Source organism: Leucopleurus acutus (genome assembly GCF_964270905.1).
Source record: "Leucopleurus acutus genome assembly, chromosome: 14".
In the NCBI taxonomy this organism is placed as follows: Eukaryota; Metazoa; Chordata; class Mammalia; order Artiodactyla; family Delphinidae; genus Leucopleurus; species Leucopleurus acutus.
The window spans coordinates 46,257,870-46,270,420 of NC_139156.1; the positions used below are offsets into that span (position 1 = coordinate 46,257,870).

The 12,551-nt window shown below is 51.5% G+C and overlaps 1 protein-coding gene across 1 annotated transcript; it reads right to left on the reverse strand.

Moving 5' to 3' along the window:
* Positions 1 to 226: 226 nt before the first annotated feature.
* LOC309971196 (cardiac-enriched FHL2-interacting protein) lies at positions 227 to 4,528 on the reverse strand (the record flags this gene model as incomplete). The annotated part of the gene is made up of 1 exon (XM_082854060.1): positions 227 to 4,528. One exon carries the CDS (start codon positions 4,526 to 4,528, stop codon positions 227 to 229), a length of 4,302 nt encoding a protein of 1,433 aa, XP_082710186.1.
* Positions 4,529 to 12,551: the final 8,023 nt, after the last annotated feature.

Sequence of the window (12,551 nt, forward strand, 5' to 3'; positions counted from 1 at the left end):
CTCCCAGGGAGGGGAGCCCTGCGGAGTCCTGCAGGTCGGGTTTTCTGAGGATCCCCACTTCCTTTGAAACTTTAGGGATCTCAGATGGCTGAGTATGAGTTGATGTGTGTGTGTGTGTGTGTGTGTGTGTGTGTGTGTGTGTGTGTGTGTGTGTTTGACTGTTCTGGGGGAGGGAGAAGTAAGCTCTTCTGGGTTTATCGGGGGGTGGGTTAGTCTGCTGTGATTCTCAAGAAATGCCTTCCATGGCAAAGTCCTCTAGGTCGTTAGTGGAGATGATATGCAGTCTTGGAGCATCTCCCACCTCCTCCCCTGGGCTCTGGGGGCGCCCCTCGGGGCACTGGCCTGCAGAGTGCTGGGTGGGGTCACTGGGAGGCTCAGAGGCCAGCTGCAGGCCAGCATCCTGGGCGCTCTGGGGCCTGGGGCCAGCTGCCTCGTTGGTGTGAGGGCGCTGCCTTAGGAAGGTGGGGGCAGAGAGCTGAGAGGAGCAGCGCAGGGGCATGAAGGCTGTCACAGGCAGGGGCCGGAAGCCCGGGTACAGCACGTAGGGAGCAGCAAGGGCATCCGGCGGGCTTGGCTCAGGGGAACCCCCCTCAGAGGATGGGATAGAGACCTTGACGTATTTGCCCGTCTCTGGGTCATAGAAGGTCTTGATTTTCACCTGGAGCGGCAGATCGAAGACAAAGTACTCTCCAGATTGGGGATCTTGGAGGACCTTCTGGGTGGCAGGGTAAGGGGACAGGGGTGTAAGGGACTGGGAGCCCCCAGGCCGCCTCTGGATCGGCTCTGAGAAGGCAGACACTGAGTGGCGGCGCACGGGAGGGGGCAGGGAACGGACCATGGGGAACCTGGCTGGGGGCCTCTCTCCGGGGGAAGGTGGCCTGCGCTCTGAGTCCTCGGGGTGCAGCTTTTCCTCCCGGCGTTCGCCATGCTTTTCCTGTGGCTGGTCGGTCTTTCTCCTCTTGCTTGCTAGCTTCTTGGCCCGCCGCAGGGCCTTCTCTGTTTTGGGTGGTACTGCTGGAGGCTTGCCAGCCGCCCTCTCCAGCTGAGAAGGAGGCTCTGGCTTCTCCAGGAGGCCAGCTGAGCTGGTGGTCACGTCCAACAAGGAGCCTCTTGGAGAAAGTGTCCTGAGGTCTTCTGCTGATGACTCCAGTTGGGGGTCGGAGCCGGGCTCCCACGTGAGGGCATGCGTCAGGTCCTCCCTCTGCGCCACCCTGCCAGGGCGGGAGCTGGCCCAGGGGCTGCTGCGGGGAGGCTCCCCTGGCAGCAGGCTGGGCTCACTGGGGGCCTGGTAAGCATCATCGTAAATGCTGCTGGTGGCAGGGGAGCATGCACTGTTCTCTTCCAGGGAGCTGGCGCTGGGGGAAGCTGCTAGCTCACCAGGGACCAGTCTTCTCCCCGGGGGCTGTGCTCTGGGTGTAGACAAAAAGTGACTTTGGAAGCCTTGTGCCTGCTCTTCCCAGCGGGTTCCAAGCTTCTGTAGGGGTGGCTGGTCTTCCAGGTCGCCTTCTGGCAAAGCAATCGTGGGGATGCACGTTGGAGCATCCAGCTTCCCCTGGTCTATGGAACTGCTCTTGCCATTGCTGGCCACGACTTTATGTACGGCCTCTCGGGGTGGCTTCAACCCTTGGCCCTCTCCTGTGAGTGGAGGAAATGGGACATACCCCTTTGGGGCTGCCTGGGACGTCTCTGACCTGGCTGCGCTGGGACCCCACCTGCGGTCCTCCATATCCTCACAGGCCGCCCCCTTCAAGTGTGTGCCTTGCACGCTGGTGGGTGGCAGAGTGCTGGGCATTTCCCGGCTGTCGGGGGCACAAAGACCAGCATCCCTGCCCCAGCCTGGCCTCGGCAGTTCCTCCTCTTTGTGGCCAGTGCCCAGCAGGGAATCTGAGGACATGGATCTCAGGAGGGGCAGCATGATGGGTTTTATCACGGGGGTGGCCCTGAGGGTGTTGTCTTTAATTGCAAAGAGTATGTGCTTGTTTGAAGTGGAACATGGTGAAGGGGTTAGGTCTTTGGCACGTGAAAGAGCTGTATCCTTACTTCTCCCAATGCCAGTGCCTCTGAAATTAGCTTCCTCCCTAGACGCCTTCCCGGGGCTACCTTCTGGCAAACTTTCCTCTTCTCCTTGCAAGGATTCCCACTTGCTGTGCTCCTCCATGCCTGCGTGCCCATTACTCAAGGTGCGGTATTGTAGTTCATCTTCCTCCATCACTTTCTCCTTCTCATCCTTCTGACTGTCGCCTACACTCACGTCATTCCTCCTTTCTTCCTGCTGGCTCTCGGCAAACCACGTCTTCTGCTGGTCCTCGAACGAGGCAAAGGACTGATCTGAAGAGCTCGTGCTGAATTTGCTCTTACTTTTGAGGCCTGGCATAAAATCAGACTGGCTGTCACTGTAAAACACATCCTCCTCCTCGGGAGAAAGGGGCCCTGGGGAGAATTTCTGGTTGAAGTTCGGATTCTGAAGCCTTGCCTCTCTCTCGGGTTCTGTATCTTGAGAGACGGAGCTCAAGAATCCATTCTCTAGGCCGGAGGTCTTTGGGGTCTCCGCAGCCTTCCCTGCCTCAGGGTCTCCACTGCAAAGCTTCAGAGACAGATGTTTCCTGGGGCAGTGTTCCCTGGAGTCTGGACGCCAGCTGGGCCTGGCACCCCCCATCTCCGATTCTCCATTGGCATCGTCCTTCTCATAGCTGTTCCTGTCGCTGGCCTCGCCATTGACACAGAAGGGCGCTTTGGCGTTAGGTGATGGCGAGGTGAGAGCTAGGTAGTTGTCTGCAGAGGCTGCACCGGGGTCAGCTTTGGGGTCCTTCTGCGTACTGATGAGTGACACAGAAGGGGCATCAGCTGGTGTCTCCTTAGAAAGCTCATCTGGAGGGCCTTCCTCGAGCCCGTTGGGAAGGAGGCCGCCATTGCTCAGGGATTCTTGCTTGCCTCTGGTTTTCTCATCAGGGCCTTTCAAGAGAGGTGAGGGACTGTACGTGCTCTTCACACACTTCCGCACATCTTTGAGGTTGAACAGCAGGCTGGGGGCTTTGGATTTGTAACTGTCCCGGGACTGACATTCACCGGGCTCCTTCTCTTGGTATCCGTTTAGCTGTCCTGTGGGTGATGGGGTTACCTCTGCTGGCTGGCTGTTGGAGGACTCCAGCACGTGCTTGTTGGGGATGACAGGGGTCAGAAGCTTACTGATGTTGAAAGGGGGATCGTAATGCTCGTGGGGGTCCACAGGCATGTCGAGGGCATCCTTTTCTGGAAACTGCCCCTGGGGATTGTGCTTTGTATACAAGGCTGGGCCTCTCCAGCTGGTCTGCTGCTTCTCTTCTGAAGCATCTTGCAGACTTTCTTTACCTCCCTTCCCAGACTTTGGTTTCCTCCAGGGGGCATGGGTCGGTTTCAATGGAGGCTCAGGCTGTGAGCTGGAAGCTTTTCCCTCCGTAGCAAATCCCTGGGCTCCCAGATCCCTAGATCCCCAGGTTCCAGATGTGGAGTGAGTCCCTGCGGCCAGCCTGTTCTCTTCCTGACCGCAGCCGGCCCGGAGGTGGCAGGGGGAGGCTTTGTGCTCAGAGGCCGGGGGCTCCCTTACCAAGGGCGTGTCCTCGTAACGCTTCGGCGCCTTGTTTTCTGTGACAGTGTCAGCAGCATCCTTCCTCTCAGGCAGCCTGGGTTGGTGGGCGTTCCATGACTCAAAAGCACTGTTTTCACTATGAAGAAAGGTCCCTTTGCGAGCCCACTCCTGGCCCCTTCCAGTCTCGCTGGTGGCTGCCCTGTGGGCCGGAGAGGGGAACTTTGACTCAAATGAGTTGGCTGCGTTTTCGGGCGTCGGGAGGAAGCTGTTGGGGCCATGACAGGCCATTTCAGGATTCTTGGGGGACTCCTGCTGTCCGTGCTTCCTGCCAGGCTGGTGGCTAGTCTTATGGGCGCTGGAGACTTCAGCAGGCACCCTCCTGACCGTCAAAACGGCAGAATCGAAGCAGAAGTTGACACCGCTTTCTGGAAGAGGAGCAAATTTGGGGGGATTTTTGAGAGCTGGAGGCTTGCTGGTAGGAGGCCTGCTGTCACAACATTGGCTTTCAGTCCTGTCGAAAGATTTAATCAGTGACGACACTTTGGAAACAGGCTTGTTGCTGCTCCTCAGGCCGGAAACGGGCACTTCCAGTCTCCTCTGGGCTGGTGTCAGTGGGGGGCTGTTCTTGGGATACTTCTCCTCCCCTTGAACGTACTTGGGCAGCTGTTGGAACGTGGCCGCCCAGCCGGCATGCTCTGTGCCTTGGGACGGTAACTGGCTCCAAATGCCGCTTTTCCGATGGGTATGGCTCACCGTTCTCTGGTGAAAATTCCCGAACACTTGGCGAGTGATATCCGGGGACAGGGCCAGGTCGGAGTCATGGAAGGATGCGTCCTCTGAGATGCACAGGCTCCGGAACGCCCGGTCTGTGAGGCTGCTCACCTCCCTGTCTGCATCGTCCAGCACGCTGCCAATGCTCGAGGAGTCGCTGAAGCCATCCGTGCACTTCTTACTCCCCTGCATCCTCTGCGTCCCTGTCAGTCAGTGGGCGCCTCTGGGTGATGATTTAGGAAGGGTTGGATGCAGCCCTCTCTCCACAAAACTGGAGCTTCCTGATGACCAGAGGCAATTACAAAGTGGGAATTTTTTTTCTCTGCAAAAGGAAAAAGTGCAGGGTGTGAATATGATATTCAACTTAGCGGCTCCGTATAAGCATGACACGCTGGTCTGGATGGTCGATCTTACGTGTCAACCTGGCTGGGCCATTGTGCCCAGTTCTTGGTCAAATGTCAGTAAAGCCGTTTACTCTCCACAGCGTGGGTGGGCCTCGTCCGCAAGGCTGAGATCCCCCGAGCAAGAGGCAATTCTACCTCCAGTCTTTGTACTGGAGCTGCAACTTCAACTCCCCCTTGGGTGTCCAGCCTGCTGGCCTGCGCTGAAGATATTAGACTTGCCAGTCGCACTGTTACATGAGCCGGTTCCTTACAATAAATCTCCTTCTTCCTCCGTGTATATGTACATACATCCTATTGGTTCCGTTCCTCTGGAGAACCCTGACTAATACGGTGCCTAAGGTCCAGACGTGTCATTTTTGCAGAGTGAACTTCCCTGGCGTTCCACAGGGTGTTCCCTCCTCACTCTCTCTCACAGGGCCTGGTTTATTTTCTTCGGGGTACTGAGCACAATCTAAGACTAAATGTACTTCTTTGTTGCTTATCCCCTCCTTAGGCTGTAAGAACCCGGAGCTCAGGAGCCACTAGGCTGTCTGCTTGCTGACTGCCCTTGTCCCAGAGCCACCCCAAGAGGGCACAGTCCCCCAGAGCCTGCCTCACCAGGGATCCTTCACTCTCTGACTTGCCCTTGGGTGTGGCCAGTGGGAGGTGCTGGTGGGAGCTTGGATCAAGGGGGAGCCAGCCTTCCTGGCATTTCTGTCCCCCTACTTCCTGCTTCTGACTGTGGAGTGGGGTCCTGGCAACACTACAGTCCTCTCTAACTACAGCCCCTCCCCTGGGCTCTGACTCTTACTGGGCCCTGCAACACTGCTGCCCTTGCCCCCTGGGGCTGCCGGAAGAGTGGCTGTCACTTCCTCAGTGACTTCACATCCTGGGGTCTCCCTAATTCTGCCTACACCTCTGTGATAGTCCCTTCGTTGCGTTCTTTTCTTCTTTTTTTTAAAAGTTGTGGTGAAATACACATGACATAAAATTTACTATCTTAACCATTTTACGTGTACAGTTCAGTAGTATTAAGTGCATTCCTCTTGCAAAACTGAACTCTGTATCCATTAAACAACAACTCCCCATTCTCTCCTCCCCAAGCCCCTAGAAATCACCATTCTACTTTCTGCCTCTATGAATTTGACTATTCTAGGTACCTCATATGAGGGGAATCAGTGTTTGTCTTTTCGTGACTGGTTTATTCACTTAGCACAATGTCCTCAAGGATCATCCATGCTGCAACACGTGTCAGAATTTCCCTCCTTTTTAAGGCTGAACAGTATTGCATCGTATGTATACAGCATAGTTTGTTTATTCATTCATCTGTCAGTGGACACTTAGGCTGCTTCTACCCTTTGGCTCTTGTGAATAATGCTGCTATGAACATGGGTGTCCAAATATCTGTTCAAGACCCTGCTTTCAATTCTTTAGGGCACATCCCCAGAGGTGGAATTGCTGGATCATATGGTAGTTCTATTTTTAATTTTTTGAGGCGTTGCCACAGTGTTTTCCTCATTGTCTGTTCCATTTTACACACCTGCCAACCATGCACAGAATTCCAACTTCTGCTTTTTTTGTTTTGATAGTAGCCATCCTAATAGGTATGAGGTGGTTCATTGCATTCCCTTCTGGATTCTGTCTAAGGATGTTACTTCCTGCTGGGACCCTGATTACTACCATTGGGTACACGCCTCCAATGCCTAGAACAGGCCTGGCCAGGGCAGGGGATGAACACATGAGTACATGAAAAGTTAGATAAAAGAGCAAGTATAGACCCTAGAGTGGGCTCAAGTTGGGGGCGTTTGGCACAGTGAACATTCTAGCAGCTGACAGATGCAACACTGTCACACAGTGGCCCCATTCAGGCACATCAGCAGAGGAAACTGGCAAGCCCGTACGCTCCCCTCCTTGCCTGGCTGGCCTGAGCAGTAAGCTTAGGGGCCTGAACAAGGCTGTAAGGGGTGGAAGATGAACACGTGTCACCAGGGTGGTAGGGCCTGCACGGCAGGGGTCCTGATCATATCCTGGCTCCTCACAGAGGGTCGCCCACCAGGTGTCCCACAGGGCCTGATGCCACTGTGCTAGCACTGCTGTGTTTTGGTCCTGGAGGCCAGCCTTCCTTGGGATTTTCTGTTTCCTGTCTCTTGACCACAGCACTCCGGTGGGTTTCTGATGCTGATTCATTGGGAAGCTGACTCATTTTTATGAATGAAAGGGCTGAGTTGGGGCTGCCAGAGAAAGCAAAGGACCCCAAGTTCTAGTAAACTGGATGAGCTGATGAGGCACCACTGACGGCCCTGGGAAAGCCTGTATTTACATACTCCTCAGCCCTGCCTTGAAAATCGGGCCATTTGCCCCCAGAGCACAGTAGGTGCCTTTTAGAAGGCACCTGAAAGGGGAGAGCATCAGCCCTGCCCCTGCACCTGGCCAGCCTCGCCCCTGTCCCCACCCCCTTCTCTCTCTTCTACTTCCTCTCAAAAAACTGCAGAAGCTAAATGCTCATGGCCTTAGACTCCCACACAGCTAGTTCTGGCCACAGGGGTGGAAGCGTTCCGACGACTGGGAAAACTCTTGCCTTTCTGATCAAGGGAATGGTCCCCATTGTCTCCGTTCTCTTGGTGCCCTTTTTCTCACTTTAGTACAGATTGTGGAGCCTGAAACTGTATTTGTTTGCTAGTGCTGTTGTAACAAAGTACCACAGACTGATGGCTTAAACTACAGAAATTCATTATCTTACAGCTCTGGAGGCTGGGGTTCCCAGATCAAAGTGTGGGCAGGGTTGGTTCTTTCTGAGGACAGAGGCAGACCCGTGAGGGACGGGTCTATTCCAGGCCTCCCTCCTTGGCTTGCAGGTGGCTGCCTTCTTCCCATGTATCTTCATGTTGCCTTTCCTCTGTGTATCAGGACACCAGCCCTATTGGGTTAGAACTCACTCTAATGACTTAATCTTAACTACTTAAATCTGCAATGACTCTGTGTCCAAATAAATCACATTCTGAGGTCATGAGGGGTTAGGACTTCAATATATGAATTTGGGTGGGATACAATTCAACTCATATCACTGAGGCATCCATTTTGCAACTCTGAGGGACAAACGATGATGACTCAAGGCCAATTTGCTGAGGATGGCCTGGTGGACAGAGGAACATTCCTGAGTCCTTGTGGCCCCGCTGGGCTGTGAGCCTGGACCAGAATCATCCCCCGTCTGGAATCTGTGTTATTGGGCTGAATTGGGGGCCCTCCGTGACTCTGGAAATTTTAAGTCAAGTTTTCTGTTCTTGAGGTCTTACCGATACAGTCAGGGAGTCTTCTGACTCCCTGGTGTCCCGAATGCTGAGGTTTTGACCTCGGCAATGACTGAACTCAGTAACACTGGGGTTTCTCTACTTCCACATTAAGATGGAAATAGAGTCCTTAGAGAAATAATTAGAATCTTAGAGTTAAGTAAACACCCCCAGTCAATTAAATACCACCTACTATTAGCAGATACTTGTTAGTTTTTAAACACTCTGCTTCCATCCCTTCCTTCAAGTAAGAACACTTGGTACCTTTTGGGGAATATCCTCTCCCCTTGGCGTTCAGTCTCGGTGGGGCTGAAAGTCAAGGAGCCTGCAGAGACCTCTCAGGGCCAAGTGCAGACGTGAGACCCAGGCCAGCCCACTGGACTGTTTCTCCTGGAGTGACGCAAGGAGGGAGTCTGCTTTCCAGCAGCAGCAGGCACCCTGTTTGTCCTTTCCCAGCCTGGAGCTTCAGCCCTCACCTTGAGTCCATGAGGGTTCCCCTTTCCTCGTAATACGTATCCTTTCCTGCTTCACTTGTCCAGTTTTTGTTTCTGTTGCGTGTGACCAAAAAACCCAACCTGATCTTGGGCTCGTGTCATACTTCCAAACAGTAACAAAAGATGGTCACTGATGTTTGGAGTATTCAGAAGATAGCCACATTGCTTCTGCCTCAGGAAAAAGAGAGACCTCCCTCTTGCTAACTTCATTCAGATAATTTCTTCCATTCTGACTTGATTTACCTGGGTTCAGATGAGACGATATAAAGTTGGCTTCATTCCCCCACTCCCATCCCCTAGTCTCCTGATACCCAAAGGAAGCTTCAGCAGAGAAGCCCAAACCAAAGGTTTTTCCAGGGGCCGACTCTTGAGTTGATACATACCTGTTACAGGAGTGGGGGTAGTGGGTGCCTGCCTTCCTGGGTTTTAGGATCTGTAGTTTTAAAACTTCTTGTCATGATTACATTCGCTGTCATTGCTGCCCATCTAGAAAGAAGAAGAAAAATAATTTCATTAGAACCCTAAGGACCAAAAGGCCAAGCATGAGTTCAGTACAAAAGCTATCTTTAAATGTCAGCAATACAATTGGCTTTCAAATTTTCTTTTTTTTGGCTCTCATACTTGAACTCAACAAAATTCCAAATGCAGGCATTTTGGGGGAAACCAAGATAGATTTATATCCCTTCCAATATTCATTAATTTGTCTCTGGTCCAAGAAATCTTTAGGAACATGTTTTAAGTCTTTGGGATTTCTAATATGAATGGCCCAGCTGTGAATCATTTTTTGCTAGTCAAATTGGACCAAAGGCCCTTTTCTCATGTGAATTAATAATGCAGGTTTTGCAGCAAAGAGAACTAGAGTGGGCTGAACTTGAATCCACTCGGCAGGCAGTACTGTTCAATTTACTGTTGGCAGGAGGTTTGAGCATCTATTTTGACAGCTAAAAGAACCAAAAAGCTGCCCAAGAGAATTTTAAGAGTGCTCAGAATGAAGTGTGAAGTAATTAAAATAAATCCACTATGCAAATTATAAATGCAGACCATTGGGGTTTCCAGAAGACTGTCCTCATGTTGTAACTCCTGGATATTAATCCAGTCCATGGTGGTTTATTAGTAATATTAACAATCATAATAACTCAGATTTGTGGAGTGCAACTTTGTGTTGCTCACTATCCGGTTAGCCCCGTCCCTGGCCCTCGAGGCTGTCCTTTGTGTCCCCACCGCACGCTGGGTTCACCTTTTCCATAGCTCATGCCGTATTGCCACACATTATAACCCATGTGTCTCAGGAATTGATGATTGCTTCATTCTCTCCTCAATTAGAAAGAAAATTCCACGAGTCCAGGAAGGGAGTCTTATTTGCCCTTGTTTACTGAACACACCAACACAGAAGCCGAATAAACGTTTGTGGCAATGCTCTGAATTGGGTGTCTTCATCCAGAATTTTAATGGAGGGCAGACAGGCACAGAAAAGAAGGAGCAAGAAAGATGGAGAAGTTCTACTGAGAAGGACCCCTGGTCTTGGGTTTTAAGACGATCTGGGAAATTCAGATTTGTGTCACTAACTAGAGAGCCCATTGCAGCACCACCGGGGTACAATTTAGGAATGAGGATGAAATCACTTCATGTCACACGTGGATGAGACAGAGATGCAGAAGGACATGGTGCATTTATTTCGTGGACATTTAGGGAGCCCATCACTCTGTGCTGGGGGTCACGGACTCACTGTCATTGCTGCTGAAACACGTTCTCCAGAGGCCAGCACAAACCACCCTGCTCCCTGCTTTGGGCTGTTTGACGGAAGCCAACCCGAATTGCTGAAAAGTCTGGCTCATAAGAGCACTTTTCAGGTGAAAGGGTGCAGCTCCCCTCAGGTAACATGAGTGAGGGAGAATGGCATATCGTTGAATCGTGCTATAAAAAAGGTCTTGGCATCTGCCCTGCTGAATATATAGAAATGAGAATGAATATTTATTCATGGCACGGTAAGACCCTATTTATGTCTATGGCCTTCAGAATCAGTTTGCTCTCTTAAATGCTTCCTGACTCCTCACGCCCATTATTTCCTTGACTCATTTAGTCTGCCTTTAGTTCCCCCTCCCCCAGTGGATCGCCCAACGGGTAAAGTTGTTTCTCATCTGACTTAACTTCTAAGCTTCAATCAAGACCGTTGGCCACTATCTTCCTGGGAAGCTCTCCCACCTTCATTTGTGGGACTCACACACTTTCCATCTCCCTGCCCGGCCTAACGGTTCATCTCTTATCTTCCTCTCCTGGATGGTTGGATTTCCTCTGCGCCAGGCCCTGGGGCTTCTTCTCTTCTCCCTTGTTAGTCTCGTTGGGCGATTTTACCCACACCCAGCGTCGCCAGGAGCAGACACACACTGACGGCATGTCCGGGCCAGGCAGCTTGTCTGGGCTCCAGCCTCTGTTTCCATCTGCCCCCGGACAGCTCCACAAAACCACACATTTAAAATGGAATCCGTGACCTTTCCACAAGCCAGTTCTTCCTCTGAGGATCCCAGAAATCTGAGTCACCTGTGACCGCTGCCTCTCCCTCCTCCATGCCTCCCCTAAACTGATCCATGCCCACGTCCCACGAGTCTCATCTTTGAAAGGTTTCTTGCCCCCCCCGCACATTGATCTTAATCTCCACGGCCACTGCGTGGCCCCAGCTGCTGTCATGTCTACCTCGGGCTACCGCCGGAGCCCACAGTCATTCTCTGCACTATACCCAGAAGCAGCTTTTAAAAACCAAATCTGTTCATGTCAACCTCTTGCTTAGAATCCCTCAATGGCTTTCCAGTTTGAAAGAATGACAATCAGTCTCTCTTAACAAAGCCTCCCTTTTCATCCTCATCTTGGACTATTTTTCCCCTCATGCTTGGCTTTCCAGCTACCCTGGACGTTTACCAGCTTCTTCAATATGCCGTGCTACCTTCTGCCTCAGGGCTTTTGCACATATTTTTCTCTCTGCCTGGAGTTCTTTAATTCTACCTTTCTCCTGTTACCTGCTTAACTCCTATGTATACTTCAGAACCCACTTCACATGCCCCTCAATAAGGCAGCTTCCTCAGGTTGTTTTAAATCTCTCTGCTACCTGCTTTTACAGCCCACTATACTCCTCTCCTTTGAAGTACTTATTATAATTGTAATTAAGTATTTAACTGGGTGATTATTGTTGAATTCTTATCTCTCCTGACAGCCTGGGTGCTTCACTGTGGCAGGGTCTGTGTCTGTCTGGCTCTCCAGGCTATCTCCTCTTGTGGCATAGTGCACAGCACAAGAAATATCTGTTAAAAAGTGAGCAAATCCCTCCACCTCTGTCATGATGTTATTCGCACTATTGACTGGCTTAGTGGGACTGAACTGAAAGTTAGTTATAATCCAGTAGTTCCAGAATTATCATACATTTCAAATTAGTGAATTTGAATCCAGGTGGATTTAATTTCCTTTTTGATTCCTAGCCCTAAAACATATAAAATCTGCCTGCGATGGGAGGAGGAAGCAGGCAGAGCAGTTATCCTTAGAGCCAGCTCACAGGATGGCGGAAGGTGTTCACTCACACCATGGCGTGTGCCAGTTAAGTTAGGGTTGAGTTTCAGGGTGAATATAGCATCTACATCAGGGAGAAATACGTGACTTCATGACTTTGCCATTTTCCTGTTTGTCTCTCTAATGGCACTCAGTGTTCCAAGCTGGGGAATGATTTTGAATCTCTCTGGAGGGCTAGCGTCCAGCAAATAATTGTTGTGTACGTTAACTGGGGTGTTGGTTACAGCCACATTGCAAATGGCCATTAACTGATACGATACCTAAATTATAGGTGTCAGCAGGTGAAGTGTTGGCATCTGCTCTGTGTTGTACAGGCAACCCTGGAGGCTCAACAGCCCCTCTGAGAACTGGTCTTTCAACACTCCATCCACAGATGCTGGGTGCTGGGCACAGGTTCTGCAAAGCACCGGAAAGCACAAGGGGAAATGGGGTCCCCAACAGGAATGAATGGACAAGGTTTTCCAGTTCAGCCATCAGGGAGGGGCCCAAGGCTCTG